The sequence below is a fragment of the Astatotilapia calliptera genome, chromosome 13 (assembly GCF_964374335.1).
Source record: "Astatotilapia calliptera chromosome 13, fAstCal68.1, whole genome shotgun sequence".
Taxonomy (NCBI): domain Eukaryota; kingdom Metazoa; phylum Chordata; class Actinopteri; order Cichliformes; family Cichlidae; genus Astatotilapia; species Astatotilapia calliptera.
In genome coordinates, this window is record NC_137434.1 from 27,762,536 (window position 1) to 27,787,210 (window position 24,675).

The 24,675-nt window shown below is 38.3% G+C and overlaps 1 protein-coding gene across 1 annotated transcript in view; it reads left to right on the forward strand.

Annotated features, from left to right (window-relative positions):
• Window positions 1–21,129, forward strand: part of plcb1 (phospholipase C beta 1) — a 33,966-nt gene extending 12,837 nt beyond the window's left edge. Inside the window, exons 9-32 of the mRNA XM_026190125.2 lie at window positions 1,196–1,359; window positions 3,095–3,241; window positions 4,328–4,485; window positions 5,559–5,641; window positions 5,736–5,820; window positions 5,938–6,103; window positions 7,371–7,426; window positions 9,245–9,341; window positions 10,345–10,429; window positions 10,673–10,797; window positions 11,502–11,656; window positions 11,766–11,933; window positions 12,016–12,115; window positions 12,843–12,947; window positions 15,131–15,243; window positions 15,326–15,476; window positions 15,622–15,675; window positions 16,145–16,322; window positions 16,592–16,724; window positions 16,999–17,075; window positions 19,688–19,777; window positions 19,940–19,997; window positions 20,141–20,227; window positions 20,714–21,129. Of these exons, the coding sequence (XP_026045910.1) occupies window positions 1,196–1,359; window positions 3,095–3,241; window positions 4,328–4,485; window positions 5,559–5,641; window positions 5,736–5,820; window positions 5,938–6,103; window positions 7,371–7,426; window positions 9,245–9,341; window positions 10,345–10,429; window positions 10,673–10,797; window positions 11,502–11,656; window positions 11,766–11,933; window positions 12,016–12,115; window positions 12,843–12,947; window positions 15,131–15,243; window positions 15,326–15,476; window positions 15,622–15,675; window positions 16,145–16,322; window positions 16,592–16,724; window positions 16,999–17,075; window positions 19,688–19,777; window positions 19,940–19,997; window positions 20,141–20,227; window positions 20,714–20,866 (2,788 nt within the window). The 3' untranslated portion in view covers window positions 20,867–21,129. The remainder of the gene's footprint in view (window positions 1–1,195; window positions 1,360–3,094; window positions 3,242–4,327; window positions 4,486–5,558; window positions 5,642–5,735; window positions 5,821–5,937; window positions 6,104–7,370; window positions 7,427–9,244; window positions 9,342–10,344; window positions 10,430–10,672; window positions 10,798–11,501; window positions 11,657–11,765; window positions 11,934–12,015; window positions 12,116–12,842; window positions 12,948–15,130; window positions 15,244–15,325; window positions 15,477–15,621; window positions 15,676–16,144; window positions 16,323–16,591; window positions 16,725–16,998; window positions 17,076–19,687; window positions 19,778–19,939; window positions 19,998–20,140; window positions 20,228–20,713) is intronic.
• Window positions 21,130–24,675: the final 3,546 nt, after the last annotated feature.

The window sequence follows — 24,675 nt, forward strand, 5'->3', positions numbered from 1 at the left end:
AATCTATCCCCTCTTCCAACGATGTTATGCAACTGGACCAGTTTGTTAGAAGTAATTAGCTTTCTGAAGCCGATCTAAATCCTGATCCTGGAGTTTTTTTTAATGTAATTGTGTCCCTAGAACCAGAAAGGTGTCTAAATCTAAATCTATTTGTATTAATTACTTGAACAACAAGACAATACGTCACAATTTCTTTTTATTTCAAGTTGATATGCAGTTGGAAATATATGATGATTAAGACCTCATTAAGACCAGTCAACAACCCCCTGGCGACCACTGATCACTAGGAAAATAAATGTCTATTCTGCAAAATAGACATTCTACCTTTTTCTCTCTGAGCTACAGTGAAACTGCAAACATCTATGCAAACTACTTGTAGCCTAGTAATGACCACAGCAATCACAAGGAGCTTTTCAGTGCTTCATCATATACCTCTTTACTACCAGTTTGTTATGCACGAGACTGTCAGGAACCTCCAGCAACCACTCGCTTACTAGTCACAGAATACACACTTTTCCCGCATGACTGGTGGTTGCTAGATAAGTGCCAACAGGTCTCTAGGTCTGTGTGACTGAGACCTGAACCACTGTGAGATGGGCCCAGTCTGAAATTTCACATCGTATCTTCACACTTAGAATGACAACTTGATATTTTTTAAAAAAGAAGCGTATCATCTAGTTGTTCTCAAATATTATCACAGGGCATTTCTGCATCGAAGAAACTGGAATCAATAAAGGATGATAATAATAAAATAATTTAAATGTTTAGCTATAATTTTTGTAGTACTTGTACTACACTTGTACTTGTAGTAGTAATTCTCTATATCTGTTTTTTTTTTCTAGCATTGGAAAGCAGTAGATAAATCTGTACAATGTGAAAACTGGCAGATTTATGCAGCATACCACTTGTACATTTGTTCTAGTGGTTTCTCATCACACATAAAAACATGTTGACGTATTCCAGTTTCTACAAACGTTCTAAACCCTTGCAAATTGATTTAACTTAATTGATTTAATCAATTGATAAAACCAATACAATAGCACTCTTCCCATTTTAAAAACTGTTTTTCAAGAGTATGAGGTTAAGCAGCACTCCAGCAGTGGTTCCACAAAAATACACAAACAGCATACAAATTTCTGAGAAGGTTTATCCTCTAATGCTCTGACTTTCAACCTGACTCTTCTCTGCTCTGCAGAGGAGCCAATGATAGGATGCTGTCAGTCGATCAGATGACAGAGTTCATCAACAATAAGCAGAGAGACCCAAGGCTCAATGAAATCCTCTACCCACCTCTTCGTCCTGCACAGACGCACACTGCGATGGAGAGGTATCAACATGACCAGACACAACTAAAGCAAGGTACACACTTAGACAAGCAGATTTTGCTGGAGGTTTTATGTGTTTGTTTGTTGTTGTTTTGTTTTTTTACTTTAACCTCCTAGGACCTGGCGTCCACATATGTGGACATCACATTTTGGGTTATTTAGACCAAAATACTCAATTTTGCTCTACAAGAGCCTGATATCCACTTACGAGGACATTATACTGCTACTGTTCTATCAAAATTTTAAACAAATATCCTCATATGTGGCTCTTATTTTTCATAAAAACGAAAATAAGGTAAAAAAAAAAATCTGGTAATTCTTTCTTTTTACATTCATGCTCAAATATCAAAGAGAAATTAAAAATGCATGCTATGGAAGAGTTCGGGTCTTAGGAGGTTAAAAATAAAAACCCACACAAGTTGATCCAAAAATACCTTTCTAACCCACCTATATACTTACTCTGTAATTTGTGTAGATCCTACTAGAAGAAATTTAGGTGTCTACTTTGCATCAAACATAAACTACAGATTGTTTTTCACCCATAAGATAACAGTGCTGCTATCTAAGAAATAAAATGATTATGTTCGTATTATATTATATTTCCTTATCAGAAATTAAAAATTCATTATAGAGGAGGGTTGAGAAATTAAAAAGGAAAAACCTGAAGCTTTATTCTAGGATGGTGACAAGTCACTAAAGGGGTTTAATGAGTATGACAATGATGCTATGACGCTAACATTTAGCACACACACACACACACACACACACACACACACACACACACACATTCTTACAGAAGTTCACACATATACATACAATGCCTTGTCTTAGAACCATGTGGGCGTGGCTTTGTTCTGATGTTTTTTGTGTGAACTGTCTCTCAATAAAAAGGCAGCAAGGGAGGTCAGATGTGAGGCCACTTGATTACAGTAAACTCATTGTCTTGTTGGCGAAACCAGTTTGAGATGATTAGAGCTTTGTGAGCTATCAGAAGATGGACACATTGTGGTCATAAAGGGATGGACATGTTCAGCAACAAAACTCGTCTGGCATTTAAATGTTGATAACTTAGTAGTAACGGGATTAAAGTGTGCCAAGAAAATATCCCAGACGCAATTACACCACCGACAGCAGCTGTTGATACAAAGCAGGATGATTCCATCTTTTAATGTTTTTTTTTTTCCAAACCCAATCATCGGAATATTACAGTAGAAATTGAGACTTCCCAGACCTGGCAAAGTTTTTCCAATATTCTGTTGTCCACTTTTGGTGAGCCTGTATGAACTGTAGCATCCTTTCCTGTTTTTTTGATGTGGTGTGGTTTTCTGTTGCAGTAGCCAATGTGCTTCAAGGTTCAACATGTTGTGCATTCAGAGATGTACCGTAGTTGTATCGAGCTGTTATTTGAGTTCTGCTGTTTTCCTTTCAGCTCAAAGCAGTCTGGTCATTCTCCTTTGACCTCTGGCATGTACAAAGCATTTTTTTTTCATAGAGGGCTGACGCTCACTGGCTATTTTCTCCTTTTTTGTCTGTAAATACTAGAGATGGTTGTGTGGGAAAAAAGAGTAGCAGCTTCTGAAATACCAGCCTGTGTGCCACCAAACTCTACGGCACTTTCAAATTCACTTTCGCAACTTCATTAGATTGTCTTGATCACGCCTAAATGAAGTAAGAGTCAAAGTGACCAGTTTTTATTGTCCTGAACTGATTTTTGTTGGAATAGGGTTCTCACTTTTTGTCTTTTGTGTTTGTGTGAACAATATTTTTAGGCAAGATCTCCCTCCAGGCGTTCTCCAGTTATCTGTCTAGTGATGAGAATGGAGTCATTCCACCAGAAAAGCTGGATCAGTCTGAAGACATGAGCTTCCCGATATCTCACTATTTCATCAACTCATCGCATAATACCTACCTGACAGGTACGCATGCACAAGTCCTAAAAGCTCAGCAATAAATCCATTACTTTCCATCACCGGTCTGATCCAAATACATTCTCTTTGATAGGCATTGGCAACTTCTTGGGAGAGAACAAATGAGTTGATTTAAATGTGTGAGCGTGAAGAAAATAAAATATTTGTCTGTTCAATTAACAACTGATGCAAACAGGAGAAAAGGTGAATTACCAAACTTTTTTATTAGTTGCGACTCAAATACGTCCAAAGTCTTCTTCAAGTTGACAGTTTAATTCTGCCAACAAAGCAGTGTATCGGGGGAACACACAGCTCTACTAAGAGAGCCATTATAGTTTTTCAGAGTGACACTGAGCTAAACAACATCCCAGAAAAATACCTCTGCTAAACAAAAAGTATGCATTTGCAGCAACAAAAGCACTTTAATGGCATGTAAATGAGCCAAATGCAGATCTCATCCAGATTTTTCCAAATAGGCTGAGCATTAATGAAGACATAAAGGATATGGGACACAAAACGACTTAACACGCACATAACATTTTTCAGTTTCATCAAAATTATGCACAGACCTGAGGCCTGTTGCACCTGAGTCTAAAACGAGATGGCCTAAAAAGAGAGCTTGGAATCGTGGCCTGGTGGGATTCAAGTGTCTCCTGCTTCTTCTGCTTCTATAAGCATGCAAACTCCCTGCTTGTCCAACAGTTAGAAAAAATATTTGACGGAACTGGTTATCTATTACACAAGGAGACAAGGTGTGACACTAATAATCCATGCATTCTTTCACATCTTGGCTTATGTGACTATTCATACGATAAATGGACGAACAACCTTCGGGATCACATCCTAAGGGGCAATCCTGCTATGTTTTAAATACCTGGGACTCTTCATGAGTTGTTTTAGAACCAAAGAAGACTCTTGGATGAGAGATGAAACATTCTAACAAAGCAAAAAGAAGTAATTTCCTTCTTTTCAAGTCCTCAAGTCTACCATGACCTCAGTGACTGAGAGCCTACACAGACTTACTTCCAGGAAGTAGCTTTGTATTTAAATCTATAGCCTTGTTTTGCATCATTTGTTCTTGTCCTTGTGTTTCAGCGGGCCAGCTGGCCGGGAGCTCCTCAGTAGAAATGTACAGGCAAGTTCTGTTGGCCGGGTGCCGCTGTGTGGAATTGGATGTGTGGAAAGGACGGACTGCTGAGGAGGAACCTGTCATCACTCATGGATTCACCATGACTTCAGAAATCTCCTTTAAGGTGTGTCTAAGTGGGAATTAAATCATGCAAGTTAAGAGTGCACATTTAGGAAGCCATTTAAGCAAATGTTTGGTACAATTTTGTGTTTTCTCTCCAGAAGGTTCGTCTTAATCCTCTTGGTTGTTTGGTCTATATGCTCTTCTTTTCTCTCTTTGCTTCCCAGTCACCCAAAGCGGTCATAGCAGATGGCTGCCCCTCCCTCAAGCAGTTTCTGCTGGACATCTTCCTGTTTAAAGGATTTTTTTTTCTCCACACTCTCGCCAAGCATTTGCTCATAGGGCAGTTATTGGGGTTTTTTGTGTATAATGTTGTAACGTGTACAATAATTGTCTCGGTGCTGTTGAAATATAAATATAAATAGATTTGGATTAAACCTTCTGAATTTGATTGCTCACATTGTTTTTGTGGCTGAATGAAAATGCCAAGCCATCTGCAATGATTCTGGACTGTTTAAGAGCTAATTGCAACCTCTTAGTCATCTGGCTTAGATCTTCTGCTTGTTAAAGAGGCCAACTTGTGTTTGTTTTGAATGGTCCTGTTTGCTAGAATACATCAAATGTGTCAACCATTAACTTTTAAAAGCTAAAAACATTCATTTTCTCTGAGGGATTGTTGTACTATTGGTGTGCATGATTATCATGGCCCTAAGAATTCACAATAACTATAGCATTGCAGACACCCCATATTTTATTCACAATACTACATAGAAAACTTGTCAAATGAAACTGACAAAATGTACTATTGTAAGAAGAGGCAGAATCATGTCTCAATAAAGTGGTAATCTGCACGTCCAGACCGTTGCTGGACTTTTGTCTCACATAGGATTCTAGATGTTCAACAGTCCTGACTCTGTAATTTTTGTTTCATGATGTGCCAAATGATTTCAGCCGTTCACGGTCTGGACTGTGGGATGGCCAGTTTAACAGGGCTCTTCTACTACGAAGCCATGCTGTTGTAATAGATTCATCACACTATCTTACTTAAATATGTAAGGTCTTCCCTAAAAAACCTGCCTTGAGTTTCTGAATATCTGCAAGCCACTTTGCAATGTGTTTTTGTCTTTCATTTTCTAGGAGGTGATTGAAGCTATTGCAGAATGCGCCTTCAAGACCTCACCCTTCCCTGTGATCCTGTCTTTTGAAAACCACGTGGACTCGTGAGAATCTCATTATTTATGTTTTTTAATATCCTGATTGAATCATAAGATCTTTTTGTTTATATCTGTAATTTTCCATTTACCCATCTATCAGGTTGAAGCAGCAGGCTAAAATGGCTGAATACTGTCGATCCATTTTTGGAGAAGCTCTTCTGATTGACCCTCTGGACAAATACCCTGTAAGAAATACTGACACGTGAAAGTGTTCAAAGTGTCTATTTTGTGATCAGACTGCAGTTTAAATTAATTTCTCTCTTTTCTGTCTTTTTTTTCTCTTCTATTGTGTGTATTTGCAGCTGGAGCCAGGTGTCCCTCTGCCCAGTCCTCAGGAGCTGATGGGCAAAATTCTCATCAAGAACAAGAAATCCCACAAACCTTCCAATAACACAGACACAAAGAGACTGACGGACCAACCTGCCAATCAGAGCAATGAACCAGTGTCTCCTAGCAACAACACAGGAGGTAAGACACAAAGACAAAAGGACTTTTTTTCAGCCCAGAAATCCAAGTGAAATGTATTCAACTGCGACAGCCTTTGTATAAAAAAATACGACAGACAGTAAATTCTTCTGTGGTTTCAACAGCTGCACGGGGCTGGAGAAATGTTAAAAACACAGGCATATTTTGGCTGTAACTTAAGGGCATCAGATGTCCAAAAAACGCTTTCACTGTGTGTCTTTCAAAGTGTTTTCACATTCAGCAGGCGTATGTCCTCACAAACATGAGTCATCGGGTAATCAGCATCATTGGGAAAAGGCGCAGTGGCTGGAGCTTCAGCACTGTCCCTGAGAAATTTGTTTTAAAGACCCAGGAAAAATAATGTGATTACTGCCCCAAATCATTTTGTAGTGTTTAGTTTTCTGAAAGGTCACTATCAGAGGACAGCACATTTCTTTAAACCACAATTTCCATCATGACTTTTTGTAAAATCCTTTGGCCCAAAGTATTATCTACTCCACCTCATCAGGGATGCTTAATGAGCAGGACATCCCAGATGAGGTCTGAAGCTCTTTTCAGCAATTAAATAGCAGAGCAGAGGGAAATGAGGGAGCCTTATTGACATGTTTGACATGCAGATTCTGAAAACAGGACAGTAATTGAGAGCACAACCGTGAATGAAGATCAGACCAGCATCTTTACTGAAGTCCATGCTCATACAGTGGCCGTGACCCTTTAGACAACGACTGCCTGAGTGGGCTGAATAATCAGCACCAGAGAAGTTAAAGCACAGGGCTGTTTAAACTCCTTCCACTATCTGCTTGATTTATATTCTGCTCTTTGGTGCACAAATTTGCCATTGTCATGTGTTTCTCAGATGCTGTGCATGATTATCTATTATTAGTTTATTTGTGCACAGATTTTATTGTACAGCTCAGGAGAAAATCTGTTGTCCTTGCTCTCAGGCATATGCTAAATTGTTACCAAACAGTCATGTTAATGGATAATTCCTGGATGATTATATCAATCACACCTGATTAGCAGTTCACAGGCTAAGTTTCCTCCAGTGAATACTTTTATCAGTCTCTAGCTCTTTTCACCAGCTTTAGGACACATCTCATTAAACTGAAGTATTTATGTGAGGGTATTTTATTTGCATTCTGCTTGAAAAGCAGAATGCAAATCCTGTTCTTGTGTCAGCTGAATAACTGTGTTATTCTGGCCGTTTATATCTGAAAAAAAAAAAGACAAAGAGATGAAGAGATGATGAAGACTTGTTTAATTTTAACAGAGATGGAAGCTGAGAGTGAGGAAGATGATGATGATGAAGATGATGATGGTAAAAAGGTCAGTGGTGACATCGAACAGAGCTGACAGAGGGTCACCCTCACTGCTGTCGCCATTCGTTAATGTTTACAAGTGCTGTTTATTTTCATGGTTTTGCTGTTTATTCTTTAAGCCATTGTCATTGTTAATCTTGTTCTGAACCCTGAATATTGTTGTTGTTGTGGGTTGTTGTGAACACTTGCTTTTTTTTTTTTTTTGCTTTTTTTTTTTTGCTGTTGCTTGTGCTTTATTTTTTCTGTTGTCTCTCCAGTGGTTCTTGTGGTTTATTCCGTATCTGTACCATTCGTGCATTTTCCTCTGTTTTCACAGTTTTTGTTAATAAGGTGACTGCACTTATGTAGCATTACTTTACTATCATTTTATCTGACTGGGGGTTATACAGTGTGTCTGAAACCAGGATGTTGGTTTTGCTAGAGCATCATACTAATGTTGTTCCCACAAAATCACTGCAGTTGACCAGCCATTGTATTGCGATATCATAGTGCAACTGAAGTTGCTTCAGCCTGTCGACAATTTCTGCATATCTGCAAGCCCCTTTGCAACCCACTTTCATCCCAGACAGATTCATATCTGTTGCTGTTAATGCCCACTCTGTGATGAGTTCTTAGTGCTGCTCTCTCAGCCTTTATTCTTTCTGTGTATCTGCATTAAATTATAACAAAGTACAGCACAGAGGAAATAGATTTAGGAAAACATCCTGCTTTCCAGTAAAATAAACCATTTAACGGCATTAAATATGTATTTAAAAGCCTTTTTAATTGTGCTTTCTTCCAAGCTTTGGCATCACAAAAAAGTTTTGTTGCAGTAATTATTAATTTTTATAGAAGATGAGATCGTGCTGTGCACACACAGCACCTCACTGCAAAAGAAAATACAAAATCACCTGTTTGATATTGTTTTAGTACGCCTAATGTACCCTTTAGTACCATTAATGAGGAGCTTTGACACCTCTATATATGTTATAGATTATAACATATATCTAAATATATGCATCTAAATATACTTTGTTCTACCTCTATCTTTGCTACTGGGGAATTTATTGCACTGCATGTATCAAAAGCTAATGTAGCCTTGAGCAAAAGTGATCAGCTGGCTTCAAAGGTCTGGTAAGCTCCCTTCTTTCTAACTTTTAAACTCGCTGTCTTGAGTGAAATCACCTAAGGCCATTTATCAGATTTTATGCAACTCTGTTTAGAGCCACCAGAGGTTTTATATAACGTGCGTGTTTTTCACTTTGTTTTAAAGCACTCCCCAGGAGCTGTAAACAGTCTTTGATATGCATTTGATGTCAGAGTTCCCCTTTAAGTTTCAGATGATGCTGACTGTAAATGAATAAAAGTAGAAGAGACATAATGTGGCAAGAGATATCAAACAGACCAGACAAGTGTGTTAGGTGTTGAGACAGAAAGACAGAATTCATTACACCGACGAAAGTGAAAGGTTGAAAAAAATAAATAAGCACAACAAAAAGTAGCAGGATAATAAACAAAAAATGAAATGAAAAGCAGGTCGGACATAGAGTGTGTGCACAAGTGTTTGTGTATTTGTGTTTAAAAAGTCGATGGATTTCATTTTGCTGTATATTTTTATTGTTGTGTTGGTATTAGTGTTTGCTGTCAGATTCTGTTGCTGCTGCCATTCTTTTTGTTACTAAGTGCTGTGCAGAGAAATGCAGGACTGCAAACAATGAAAATGTCTGCTTCAAATGACAGCTGCTGTTCCCTCCAGATGTTATGGAAAAAGATGTGTCTCATCTCATTGAAACTATGCTTTGGATGTGTGACGCTTATACTTTATTCCTTCTGTCGTTTATTGCAGGGCTCAGCTGAGCGGGAAGCAGTGGCAACAGAGGAAATGTCAACTCTGGTTAACTACGTCCAGCCTACCAAGTTCAACTCCTTCGAAGCCTCCAAGAGTAAGAAAAGCTCACTATAGATATGTTATTTTGTAGTGATATCCACTGTAACTCAATATAAATGATATAATGCATAAGTTTGGCCTTCACTGTGTTCACGAAATAGGGTGTGAAATTAACTAAGAGAGATTTTTTTTTTATTAAAATTGTTATCTAAAGTAAAGTCAGGTGACAAATGAAAGGATAACTCAACACAAAGTGACTTAATCAGTTTTAATAGATGATAATGTGTGAAGAGGGGATCAGGTCAATGTTTTACACACAGCAGGAGCTATTCAGGGCCAAATGTGTTTTGACTGCTGGAATTCAACCTAAGTAGAGCTTTCAATAGGCAGGTCACATGATCCCAGCCCATAGTTACCTGCACTATGCTCATGTTGTGAGTTTGGCATAGGGAGCTAGTAAATTGAAAACCCCTAAATATCTGATCCAACTGGGTTGTAGATCTGTGTTTTTACGTTCAAAAGACATGTCTAGAAAATTTCAGGGTTGGGATGAATCTTTCAAGTCTCTGAAACTCTACTGGAAGAATGGAACAACATAATTCCCAGAAGATAGATCTTCATTTGGTGTTTAGGCGATGGTGGTGGAGAGAGTTGTGTAAATCAGGATTCACTGTCCCATGTTGTTGTTTATGCGTGTGGGTCTGTGGCTGTGCAGAGAGAGTGATTGTGGGAATTCTTCCTTCTCTTCTCTTTGTCTGTCTCCTCTTTTCATTCTTTCTATTTTATCTATTCTCTTTTCTCGCCTCCCTGAGCTGGGTTCTGCCACAGGTTTCTTCCTGTTAAAAAGGACTCAGACACTTACACTGACATGTCCCTCTAAAAGAGCAAAAACGTGTCAGTAAAGTGGCCCCCACAAAATAACTGAGCCACCCCACATAGAGACCAATGGGTTCATCCAGTTCCTTCAATTTGTTAACTTTCTGTAGATGCAGGAAGTTTGAAACCAAACTAATTGCTCAGAAATGCGTGTGTTCTCATTTTTGTGTGTGTTTGTGTAGAGGCAGCCCGCTGTTACCACATGTCGTCTTTTGTGGAGACCAAAGCGTTGGAGCATCTCACAAAGTCACCAGTGGAGTTTGTAGAGTATCCTTGGCAACAGTTACCACAGTTACATCACACCAAGGCACCATCACTTTATTTTTCATTGACTTCTCACTTTTGCTTGCTTTTTTTCTGTTAACCTTCAGAAATCTTTGTAACTCAGTAAGTTCTGATTAAGTTTTCATTTCATCAGTTTCTATACCAGCAGTTTCAGTACAATACATTTTACATGAATCTATATGTTAGCACTAATGAAATAATGGTTCTTAACCTTCTGTTAACCAGATATAATAAATCTCAGCTGAGTCGAATCTACCCAAAAGGAACCAGAGTGGATTCATCAAATTTTATGCCTCAACTCTTCTGGAACGCAGGATGTCAACTGGTGGCTCTAAACTACCAAACTATTGGTAAACTATTTTTTCTTTTTCTTTTTTTTTTTTGTAAAAGGTGCCTTCAAGGACCTTTAATAAAAGTCCTCCCACAAGCAAGTATCCTATCATGGAAAGCCCATTGGCCAATTCCAGGTTAAAAGACTAATCTGAATTAATGGAGCCACGAACATAACAGTTCATCTCTGACTCATCCCTACAGAGATCTTGAACAATTGCTGTGCTAATCCACATTAAACCAAGAAAAACATTTGACACAGTTGAAACTGTTCTGGACCTCAACTGGAAGATTGCGACTTTTATGTGCCACCGTTGACTGTCATGAAGAAATATCCTTATTGACATTTTAGAGGGAATGCCATTTTTGGAATTGCAGAATTCTCCCATTTAGGTTTCTTTTGAGTGCCATGTCTCTGCCTTATAATGCTTTTGCCTCGGTAAAAGAAAGCATTCAAGATTTCCCCCCCTTTTAAGTGCATTTTAAATTAAGGGAGATAGTCTTTCCAAGGCTATCTAGGCTTTGCATGTACTCATTTGTTAACCACTTACCCTTGTTTAGAGTCAGATCAGCTGAAAATGTACTTCAGAAGCCACTGATTCCCCAAAATAACACATTCCACTTTGCTGCTCTTTTGTGCAACAACCAGAGTGCAGCTGTACAGCTCAAACTCAAACTGGTGCTTTAAGCCTTTGTGATGCTAAACTTCAATTTTCTGTTGCAGATTTGTCCATGCAGCTGAATCTCTTTATGTTTGAGTACAACGGTCGGAGCGGCTACAGGTTGAAGCCTGAGTTCATGAGGCGCCCGGACAAACACTTTGACCCTTTTACGGAAAACACAGTAGATGGCATTGTAGCTAACACCCTCTCTGTGAAGGTATATTCACAGTGCTTTTTTTTTTTTTAAACAGTCTCTATTGGTATAACTCTTGTAGTATCTTCCTGTATGTGTTTAAACAAATGCAAGTGAATCCTCTGTGTTTCAGGTTATTTCAGGCCAGTTCCTGACTGAGCGGAGAGTGGGGGTGTATGTGGAGGTGGAGATGTTCGGACTCCCTGCAGACACTCGGCGGAAAGCTCTGAAGACCAAAACGTCTCAGAACAACAATGCCATCAATCCAGTGTGGGACGAAGAGCCGATTGTGTTCAAAAAGGTGCGTTACAGGGAGTCAGATGTCTTACCTGTGCATACTAATTAGCCTATTAACAGTGTGACTGTGACAAATCTTTTCACAGGTGATTCTTCCTACCCTGGCCTCACTAAGAATTGCTGCCTTTGAAGAAGGAGGGAAGTTTATTGGTCATCGAATTATTCCGGTGTCTGCCATTAGGCCAGGTATTCATTCATTTCAACCTTTGATTCTCACCCTGGTGTTAAATGTTAAAGTATTTATCTATCAGATACTGACCTTTTTGTATCTTTAGTGCTGACTGCTATTACTAACTACACCTCTTAGAGATTTCTTTGAGTGTGCTTGAGTTTCTATGGGTTCACTAGTTTGTATTGCAGTTTTTCTTCTCCATGTTTCTTATGGAGTTTATTGTGTTTTCCTTGTACAAAGACAGCAATATGTCATAAAGCTTAGCAGACAATAACTGTCCAAACTCCCAGGAAATGAACTGATGATAAAATAATAAAATAAAAAGTCACAGAGAATAAAAATCAGCATTTTTTATATGTGTAGATGTTTTATGGCACCTATCATGAAAGATTCATACATAAATATTTCTTTGGCTTTTCATGCTTGTGGAGACTGTACAGACGTTGATATTTGTGTCATTGACCATATTTTGGGGCTCTTGATTTTTCTACTTACCTTACCTCCCGGGAAGCATCCTGACTTTTATGTTCAGACTTTATGTCGTGTGATCAGGTTGCAGAGGCACAAACAATGTGAACTAAATAAGTTTTTTTCTGTGTAGTTTGACTTCACTCATGCTTGGTCTGAAAACACTTAGCATTTCTTACTGCCAACTAACTTTATTGCCGGGGTTTTGTGCATTGCATTAAATATTTATCTGTCTACATGAACCAGATGACTGTTGCATCTGTTACTCTGCAGGTTATCGTTACATCGGCTTGAGGAATGAGAAAAACCAGTCTCTGATTCTGCCAGCTGTGTTCGTCTACATTGAAGTCAAAGACTATGTCCCAGATACATTTGCTGGTACAAACTTCTGGACTGTTTAATGGCATCACAGAACCAAATATCTACACTGACTGATTTATTTCATGTTTTTTGTTTTCATAACAAAACCAAGCATCACATAAAAGAACATGGGGGAAAGGGCAGTGTCTTTATTTATGCAAGGTGGCTTACAGCGAAAGGTATCCACTGTTGTGACAGTTTTTCAACACATGTAGGATCCCAAGCTCTGTAGTGCCACCTACAGGACATATTGTGACCAATCATGGCCGAAGTGGGCTCCTGTTTTTGCGTCTATTTGGCTCATCCATTAGCAGAAACCCACTCCTTGCAGTAAATCTCTTGAACATATTCATTGGCTCAATAGAATAAAGGTTTTATCATTTTAATGTCTCACCCACATGATTGAGCACAAGTGTCTTAAACGGCTAAAATATTTTATTTGATCATCAGCTGAAGAGCTTTCAGAACATTGTTTATGCATTTAAAGTCCAGAGTGCAGTGGGGCGCCTTTGTTTGTTTGTTTGTTTAATGAATGACCAAAACTGACAAAATCACAAATCACATCACATAAATACAAATCACATAAATAAACATTAGTACTGCTATTCTTCTGATACAGTAAAGAAAGAAAGGACCCCATTACATATGCTCTTCATCCACTTACTCATAATTTGCATAATTCGGCAAATGGAAAGAAATACAGTAACAAAAAATCAACATAAATCCATGTAAATTGCTAAAATTATTAAATAAAAATGGTGAAAAAAATGAAAATTACATAAAGATGTAAATAAATAGGGGAATTAATACAAAGTTAAATATTTTTATAAATTAATTCATGTTTGCGTGTATTTTTTTATCATAAACAATTTTTATTTATTTCATTTAAACTTCAATAACAGAACTTAAAGATAAATACATAAATAAATAATTTAAAAAACTAAACAAAACAAACAAAAAAATAACCCCAAAAAACACACCAATCCCCACACCACCACTCTGTCATTACTCCTCTGTTCTTCAAGTTACAGAAAACCATTTTGTAAAGGGGACCAAATACAATCATATTGATGCAATTTGTCTAATAAGCCATAAGTCACTTTTTTGTAAGATGCCAACTTAGCCATTGCCATTTTGCCACTCTTCATAGGGAGGGGGGGTTCTTTTTCCGCCAATGTCTTAGCAGGACCCATTTGGCCGTAGTAAGAGCCAGAATCATCCATCTTTTTGTATAACTGGAAAAATCTCCATCAGAAAGTTGTGTGGTTATACCAAGTATGGACAGTTTTGGTGAGATACCAAATCTCCTTTTCAAAACACTGAAAATGACCTCCATTATGTTTTCCTACCAATCCCAAAGTGCCGAACAGCTCCATAAGATATGTAAAATCAAAGCATTTTGACCATCACATCTCCAACATTTGTCCATAGAGACCACGTTCCATTTATACAATTGTTGCAGTGTTCGATGCCACTTATGGATTATCTTAAGTTGAATAAATCTACTGCCTGTTTCTTTATACATAGTATTAACATTTTGAAAACATGAATCCCATTCAACTGAAGATATGTCCAATGCCATGTCCTGGGCCAAGTAGCCCTTAATTTTAAGGAGAGGGTCAGCTGACCGTTCTTGCAATAAGTGATAAATCTTTGCGGTGATGCCTTTACCCAAGGATGATCTTGAGAGCAGGACTTCCACAGGGCTGTCCACAGGACAACTCAAAGGGGTTCCCAGCCACTTCGATAATGAACTATGTATTTGGACATATCTCCAGAATTGATTACGCTGCAACTTATATAATTCCACAATTTTATCAAAGCTTAAAAAACATTTAGTCCCACAGTCAAATAAATCTGATACATAAAGGATGCCTGCCTTACGCCACTGTAACCAGTCAACCGATGTCCCTCCAATTAAAATTAAAAATGTTTGCGTGTATTTTTAATATTTCTGGTGCATTCAGTGGAAAATGTATTTATTTATTTTGGTCTTGATTTTGGTCTTGATTTTGGTTTTAGCATTTCAATTTTTATCTTCATATGTGTACACAAAAACTATGACTTCTTCCTGTTTTAAATAATTGCTACATGTTAGTCAAACTGATATGGTCACATACACATAACCATATTCATGATGTCCACATAGTCCTCAATGCAATGCCATCAGCTCTGTATGTGTTTGTTCATATTTCTTCTAGATGTAATCGAGGCTCTATCGAACCCTATTCGCTATGTCAACCTTCTGGAGCAAAGATCTAAACAGCTGGCAGCCCTGACTCTGGAGGATGGCGAGGAGGACACGCAGACTGAGGTCAGACCTGCTTCGATTCTATTCATTCTTTGTCTCGTGAGCTAAAAGTTTGGCTGTAAAAGGTCTTGGTATTGATTTCCAGGAGGAGACTGAAAGCTGTGCAGAGCGTAAGACTGATCTGAAATCAGCTCCACTAGAAAACGGGCTTAGCCCGGTCTCTGGCCCACCGGGCCACACCCCCATCGCCACCACACCCAAAGCTTCTGCAGCCAATCAACAGGCAGCCACGACAGGTAGTTAGCAACTGCAAGTGAAGATGCACACACTAATACAAATATTAAATGACTGATAAAAGTGAACTGCAGATATTCTAATGGTAATATGTACAAATACTAAATTTACTTTTTTGGTATGGATTTTCTCTTTTCTACATTTTAGATGCAGCCAAACCAGCAGCCAAGACTGAAGACCTGGTTTTAAGTGTTTTGATAGGTCAGTATTTACATAATTACACATTAAGATTTCTTATTTTAATTCTCTGGATTGGTCTGAAAGTGTGATTCAATGATAGCAAATTTAAAAAATAATTAAGAGCAAAATTAGCACTGAGTGTATCTTAAATATATCGTGTATTATATATGTTTATATAAAGGTGAGTCTAGGACTAGGTCTGAAAAGTGAAGCCAATCCATGCATGTCTTAAACCTGTGATTTTTCTAAAGGCTTGCAGAAGAAGTCTGTTTTCATAGAAGCAGGGAAAATTAACTTTATTGATTTATGATCTCAGGAAATACATTCCTACTAAGTATATGATCACAGTCATTAACATGAATGGCATCATTTTTTATTTTGTTTATTTATTTATTCGTTTTATTTATAAAGTGTGGTGTACTTTAAGGTGATTCCGGAGTTTTAACACAAACTAATACACTGTATGATCTGTGATCACATATGGTAACAGATGTCCCAGTGTGCACTTTGGAGAATCTGCAGCAGTCCAAAGTTTACCAGAAGGAGCAGAGACGCCAGTTTAAAGAGCTGAAGGAGTTAGTGAGGAGACACCAGAAGAAAACGTCAGAACTCCTCCGAGAGTTCAACAATAAGTACAAGAAGACAGCAAGACAATGCAGCAAGAACAGGTACGCACACCAACGTTATTATAGTGAATGAAATAAAACTAACTAAAACTAAACTGAATTGAAAATTACAAAGTCAAAATGAAAAAAAAGAGAAAAATAATTATACTTTTTAAAGCTGTAATAACTCTGACGCACACAGACACGTTATGTTTGTGTTTTTTTAATTATAACATTTTTTTCTCTTATCATATTGAAATAACACCTGTTATTTTACTGTGAAAGAGAGGGGAAAGTGTTTCATTTTAAAATCTTCGATTTGCCCTTGTCAGGAGTTCGAACTCGGACAGTGAGAAGGACGACCGTCTGCAGCAGCTGAGAGAAGAGCAGCATCAGCAGCTTCTGGCTCTGAGGCAGGAACAGTACTATAGTCAGAAATATCTGCAGAGAGAACACATTAAAACGGTAAAATCTAACAAAACGAACTTTTAAAACAAAAAAAATAGTTTCTTCACTTTTGATTGAAGTATTATTGACAAGGGAAACTCATAATAACATCTTCCCCAAAAGACAAATTGCTAATAAGTATCACGCTATGATTGGCATGACAGAAAGTCTCTCCCCGCCAGGTATAGCAATAAGAATGATGTTTGACAGGCTCTGTGTTAAGTTAGCGCCTTCAGTTTTGAGCATGTCTGTAAAATGTATTTGTGTGAAACATTGTCTTTGTTCCCTCCAGCTGACGGAGCGGCTGACCAGTCTGGCTGAGGAGAGTCACAACACCCAGATAAAGAAGCTCAAAGACATCTGTGACAAGTGAGATAAAAATCTGTGACTGAAGTCTCACGGGTCTTTAAGCTCAGAGGAATTCCACATGGTGTTAGAGTTATTTTCATAACAGCAGTAGCTTGCAGAGCATTCCCTTTGAGCTGCTTCAGGCAACAGCAGGTTGGATATTTGCAGGGCATGGTGCCATTCTTTATGGTCTTTATACCATAAAGACAAAATTTGACAACCTCCCCTTTACACTTAATGACAAGTTTGGATGTGTCGGTATTGTTACGCCCCTCTGCAGCCTCGAATCTGCTCAGTGTGTTCAGCTGGTGCTAATTGGCCACACCTAATCAGGTGTGGATAAAAGCATACCTGAGGCAAGCTTCCCAGGGAGCTCACTAGTCTTTGCCTTGGTGGCACCAGCAATTTTAGCCAACCTGATAGTCCATTTTAAGATAAACCTCTTTTTACCTACACTCTGGTATTCGTCTCCTTTTTTATGTTGCGGCTTTTGAGCCGGGTCGTAACAGTATATACGAATAAAGATGTGGTTTGACAACCACTAGAAACCGTCCTCCCTACTTCTGATGCAAACAACTCGGCTCAGAAAAGAGCTGCACGGATAACTACTAGTAGGCTTTCAGGGGGCTAAGAGTTAATTTTGAATTTGATCCTAGCAATACAACTAAAAAAAACAGGGTGTGTTTACTACTGTGTAGCATCCCCTCATTTTTTAACAATGGTCTGTTTTCTTATTTTTTAAAGCAAGGTCTGGACTGCAGTTCAGCTTCGGATTCTTCCAGTACAAAGCCAGGCTGTCACAATAGTTGCATTTGAATTATCTTGCTGAAATCAGCAAGGCTTTCCCTGAAAAACAGCATCATCTGAATGGGAATGTATATTGATACTGATGGTGCCCTTCCAGATGTGCAAACTGCCAAGTCCAGACTTCTAAATGAGTGCTGATAACAAGCCAGATGGTTCCACTCCTCTTTAGTCCAAAGGATGTAGTTTCCATGTTTTCCAAAAGAAAATATCAAATTGTTCTCAAACAGGTTTCCAGTTTGAGTTTTGGCAGCAACATTTCTGGATTATGTTCACATATGGATTCTCCGTTGTGTGATAGAGCTTTAACCTGCATTTGTGAATGGCACAGCAAATCCACAGTGTTCACAGACACTGATTTCTGGAAGTGTTCCTGTTTGGATGTATTTGCATATTCTAGTAAATAAAACATGTCATTTATTTATTTATCAGACACATTTTCACATAAGCATATTTTCTTTTTCAAATGAAATCATAATCACTGTTTTGACACCTAATTATGACAACATAATATATCTACTGCCAGCATTTTGAGAAATATTTATATTGTAGAACATGAAACTAATGATCTGCAATATTATTAATTTTTTATATTGAAAGTAATGTAGAGATTTTCCTAGTATTATCATATTAAATGGTGGAAGGAAAAACAGACAAAGCATGCATTTAACAGCTTAAAATTATAGGCAGTTACCTTGAAATGCTTAAATGGCTCCTAGAGCTAATTGAAGGTGATTTAATAATTCAGTTCAATTCAGTTTTATTTATACAGCACCAATTACAACAACAGTCGCCTCAAGGCACTTTAGATTATAAGTGGGAAGGAAAAACTCCCTTTTAACAGGAAGAAACCAGGCTCAGGGAGGGGCGGGGCCATCTGCTGCGACCGGTTGGGGTGAGAGAAGGAAGACAGGATAAAGACATGCTGTGGAAGAGAGCCAGAGATTTATAAGAAGTATGATTCAATGCAGAGAGGTCTATTAACACACAGTGAGTGAGAAAGGTGACTGAAGAAGAAACACAATACAGCATAGGAATCCCTCAGCAGCCTACACCTATTGCAGCATTACAAAGGGGGGATTCAGGGTCTCCTGATCCAGCCCTAACTATGTGCTTTATCAAAAAAGAAAACCTAGCTAAGATTAGCTAAGGCTTAATCTTAGGTATTTATCTAGTTAAGATTAAGCCTAATCTTAAAAGTAGAGATAGTGTCTGTCTCCCAAATCCAAATTAGAAGCTGGTTCCACTGAGGAGGGAAAATGAAGGCTCTCCCTCCCATTCTACTTTTGAATACTCTGGGAGCAACAAGTAAGCCTGCAGTGTGAGGCATGAAAGCTCGTTTTGACCTCCGCATTTTCTATTGGCCCCAGAGGGAGCAACTCCACTGGAAGCAAAAATTAGATGTGAATTCCACAACAGAAGCCATGATGGTAAAACCATGGCTTCTGTTATATAAAAAATATAAATTAAAAAAAGCTTTTAGTTTGAATCAGATTCAAGTGGTAATTCTATGCTTTCAGTTTTTACATTGTAGTAACAATTAAAATAAGGTTAACAATAGAAAGGGACAGATTAGAGGGCATCATCTGGGCAATTCTTCAAATACCGGCCCAAATAATTGCCAGGAAGAGTTACCAAGATGGCTCTGGATTTTTAGCCTTGCTTAAGATGTCTTTTTAAAGTACGTGATACTTTATATGTACCCTATCTTATTTCAGCTGTTCTTCAAAAGATACTATGAGCCAGACTTTTACCCAGTGCACTTCTAAAAACTTGATACCATGATTTTCACCAAGCATTTGCCCTAATCTTTCTTTCTGCTTCTATAGGGAGAAAAAAGAGCTGAAGAAGCAGATGGATCGAAGGAGAACAGAGAAGATCAACCAAGCAAAGACCAAAGAGAAACATCTGGCTGAGGAGTATGATCTATAAGCACACGCACACACATTTCACTATTTATCTAGCTGCTGTAGCTTGCTCATCTGCTTCATGCACTGATCCACTGATCTAGTCTCATTAGAAGAGAAAAATATTTATCTCAGATCCAATCAATGTCAATCCATTTGTCTCTATGTTCCCAGGGAGAAGATTGAGATCAATAAGTCCTACGTCAATGAAGTCGTCCAGAACATTAAAAGGGTGAGCAGCAGATGAGGTTAAAGGAATTTTTATGGGCCTTTCCATAAAGTGAATTCCAAAGAGACAATTATGAAAATGTTATGGCTGTAACACTCTCTCCATTTAGTGCAACTCTGTCTGTATGTCTGTTTGTTTATCCTCAGCTTGAGGAGACTCAGGCAAAGCGCCACGAGCAGCTGGTGGAGCAACACAATGATCTCCTGCAGGAGATACAAGACCAGAAGCCAAAGGTAAATACAAGTTTCTCTTTCTGTCCACAATTAAGTTCTTTTATTTTTAGCCAAAGTCAGTGAAATCTGCCACCGACCACTTTGCAAGCTTCATGCTCAAATGCACTGCTTGGCAAGAACATTTCTTGTACACGAGGCTCCAAACTGGTGCTGCTGTCTGCCCACACCCACGCACTTTAGAGGCAGCGCTGACGTCAACGTGGGGCATTTAAAGGATGCAATGTGGCCTCTGGCAGCCATATTGGAGCTGTTCGAGTGTTGGCAGAAACGGCTGACAACAGCTGGTTGCGTTTCTGAATGTACAACCCATCTGTCTCAACTGTAGGAGATAACTAAACCAATTTGTGTGGTGTTTCTGACTGGGACCTGACTCATCATGGTTATATTTCGCTACATCTGCCGTTATGTAATCCCACCTTAGCCACAAAAAATCTTTAAAAGCAATCTATCCTCAGTGAGCAAGCGAATGTGTGTGGTGTTTTCCAGCTGCAGGGCTCTGTGGAGGCAGAGTTTCAAGAGAAGTTCCAGCGTTTGCCTGGAGAGATTCACGACTTCCTGCAGGACAGGAAGTTGGAGGTTCGAGGCCACAGCAAGTCACGACCTTCCACCCCACACGAAGCTCTTTCAGAGGAGGACTGAAGAGGGGAAAAAAGGATGAAGGAGCAAGGGAGAATGAGGAACGAGAACAATTGGATCAATGGAAGCAGCGTGGAGTAGATCAATGAAATGCAAAGCATGAGAATAAAAGATAACAAGAAGTATTGATGAAGAGGGCGCGAAAGAGTAAATAATCAAGTTTATATAGACTGTTACTTCTTTTTAATGGAAGAATGCTTTAACAATTTATTTTTTATTCCATTCTAGCATGAACTTTGTGTGTTTAATACAAGTGTTTAATCAGACCCCGTTTAGTCTTGCATTAAGTCTTCTATTCTGTCATCTGTTATTTTAGACCTCAACAGTTTGTACTGCATGACTGCATATCTATCTATCTATCTATCTATCTATCTATCTATCTATCTATCTATCTATCTATCTATCTATCTATCTATCTATCTATCTATCTATCTATCTATCTATCTATCTATCTATCTATCTATCTATCTATCGATCTATTGATCTATCGATCGATCTACCGATCGATCTACCGATCGATCTATCTATCTATCATTTGAAGATCACTGAACATACATCAGGCTCTGTCTTATTGGAGAGAAATCTTTACAAATATAGAGTTTTCAACAGAGTTTCAACAAATTCTAAGCAGCTGTTTGCCCTTTTTACTTGTCCAGTCTGCTATAACAATGTCAAAAAATTTAAAAAACTACAAAGCTAGAACAATTCCATCCTGGAGCACTCGGCACCATGCTTTTACAAACACAATCAGCACACTTGGTCTGGTGCTGCCAAGAATAAAATGCACTGTAGCATTTGTTTGAGCTGAGAGTTTTTAAAACAGAACCACTAATGTCTGGGTTTTGTTAAATCTCTCAAGGACAGAAAAAGACATTTTGCAATTCACAATTCTCCCAAGTATCTCCACTCCAAGGCTGGCTGAACTCACAGTTGGAAGCTGTTGCTCACTAAATCTGGATGAAACTCTTTTATTCAGAAAGACAGAAAGATTAGAATTTAAGGGGTTAATACATGACAACAGTTAATGCTGTATTTTTTTATACATTTATTTATCACTGTTATTATAAATGCTTTCTTTTCTTTCTTTTTTTTTGGCTAGCATCACTGATATAGCCACAGGCTACATGCCTGACTTCCGAGCAGCTTTGCAGCTGGGATGTTGGTGATTTTGTCAGGGACACCTCAGTGGTGGAAATGCAAGAGAGGCAAATGTTTTCTTTTTTCTGCCTACATCCTGATAATAATGCATTCCGTTTCTTTTTTTGATTTTAAATAGGATTTTTTTCCCCTGTTTACTGTCATACAGATGAGGTGTGATTTTTTTTAAAGGAGCTGACAATAACTCCATAATATAAAAAACCTTTACCTGCTGTAAGTTTGTCTGATCTCCCTTAAAAAGTCATCTTCTGGTGCACATCTGGACAATTTTTAATAGAGATGCTTTTTTTTTTTTTTAGATCTCCCAGTGGAAGTCCCTCTTTGTCCTCTTGCACTTGTGCCTCTGTGACAGATGCTGGATCTCCTCTTATGTGTCACAACTGCGATCTTTCAATTTGATTTTCATTTCTATAATTGTTGCAGGGAGACAAATCTGGTGACTGGTCTAAAGCAGTATGCAAAGGTTGTTTTAGTGGCTTAAGTCCTGCATTTTCAGTTCTGTTCTGAATGTTCTCCTTTAAATATCCTTCCACTGACTCAAGTTGCTACAATTATATTCAGTCTTGACAGTCTCTCACTGAGAGGTGAATTTATAATTTAAAGCCATATGTAGTTTGAAAGAAAATGACAAGCATTCTCTCACTGCCACTTCTCGTCTGAAGAGATGCCTTTACAAGTGGAAACGGTGAAGTCTTCAACTGGAAAGAGACCCTGCTCACATTACAATTAATGACCATCCACACAAAACTCAGGTCAGTTTGAAGCAGAGGTTGATGTTTTCTCTCTGTACAAGCTTGGAGTGAGTAGGGAAATCACAGACCAAAGGTGCAAGGGGTCACAATGGGACTTCAGATAATTTTTTTTGTACTCTTCGCTCCGTTTCAGGCAAGTCCCAACTGCTTTTCCATCCTTTGGTTAGGAAGGCCAGACAATCAGAAGGCTTAAAGCAAGAGAAGTCTTAAAGGATGATGAATGAATCAACAGTGCTTCAACAGTGCCCAGTATAAGATAAATAAGGCTTATTTTCACCTGTGAGTTGTGCAAAGCTACTTTAGCTTTGCCCAAGAACAAAAATATGAGCATAGTAGGTCCTCTGTCAGTAATTCTTATCCTAAACCTTTGCCTCATGCAGTTGCATAAACATCTAATTTCATATTTGTGGTTTCAGGATTCTGTTATATAAACATATTGTTATGTGTTATATTTCAAGAAGTTAATATCCAGCTCTTTGTATGTGTGTGGGTGTGTATCACTCATCCATATACTGCATTATCTGAACATTAATAAGGATTTTGACACAACTGTTTTAAGGGTTTTTTAATGGCAGAACTCTGTGTTTTATTCTAGCAGAAATTATGCTAGTTCCCAGTAAGTGTGTATCATTATCTGCTTTGTGTATTTATTCATGAGATTTTGGAAGGAAATGTAAAACTGATATGTTTTTTCATTGTTTGTTTTTTTTTTAAAGACTGTTAGTAGAAGACATGTTTATACGAGTGAGAAGGATTTGCACTGAAAGATAAAGTACAAAGGTTTTATTATCGGCCTATTTTGGATTTTTTCTGACTACTGTAGTTGCAGCAATCACCCCCTCGACTTGCCCCAGATGCTGCTGCAGAGCTGATTTGGTGGCCAGGCGTCTTTGTTAAATGTGAAAGTCTGCTGCCACTGCATGATTTATTTGTTCTAATGTGAAAGATGTACATAACGTAGTCCTCATTCTGATGACGTATGGATTTATCGGTTGCTATTTTCCTGATATTTAACAGCATAATTTGTAAAGTTTTACTTTGCTGTAAAAATGTAAAATGATTGGAGCTTGTTCCTCTTTGTATAGTGATCTTCCAGAACAATATTTGTTGGAACATTTTCCATGATGTTTTTTTTTTCCTCTAAGGCCTCAGCTGCTTTCAACAACTTTTTTTTTGCCGTGAACCTTTACTTCAAATTTAAGCCACACATGATTGAGCTGAACAATCTGGGGTCACTGTCTGTTCCTGACCTCATAAAGGTAGCTTACACTTGCAGTCTTCATGGCAATATAGAGACTCAGTCATTAACTTTTCACACTAACATCAGAGTGCCTCATCATTCACTAAATTGTCTATTAAGGATGTTCATGTTTGCAAAGTGGCTGAGGTTCTACTGCAAAAATGTGTTGTTGAACATGCCTCATGCTTTAGCACATATACTGAGCATGCTTTATCGTATTAGATTTCTCCACCAGTTGAATTGTTTCTTGGGTTAATTGAATGCTATTTTAAGACCAGACTATTAAATATTTGATCTAAAAAACAAAGTGTTCTTGGAATGTTTTTTCTACCATTACAGTTGAAGACTTACAGTGTTGCGAGAAGATGCACTGTTCAGGCACTGTGTGAGAGGAGGTAATTGCTGTTGTCAGCCTCGTCAAAGGCAAGCCCACTGAATCGTGCCTGTTCACAAAACTTTGCTGTTGCTGTAATTGCGTGCACAGCCGGGATAACGTGAGCTTTCGGGCGCCGTACTGAAGGTGTGGGGGAGGAAAGTGGAGGAGCTGAGCGGCAGTCTGTCACAGGAGATTAATGTGACTATGATGACCTTTCTGCTTCCTAAATAACAAAACATGTAGTGAACTGAATCAAGCCGTACATGAACTGTTAATTAAACACAAC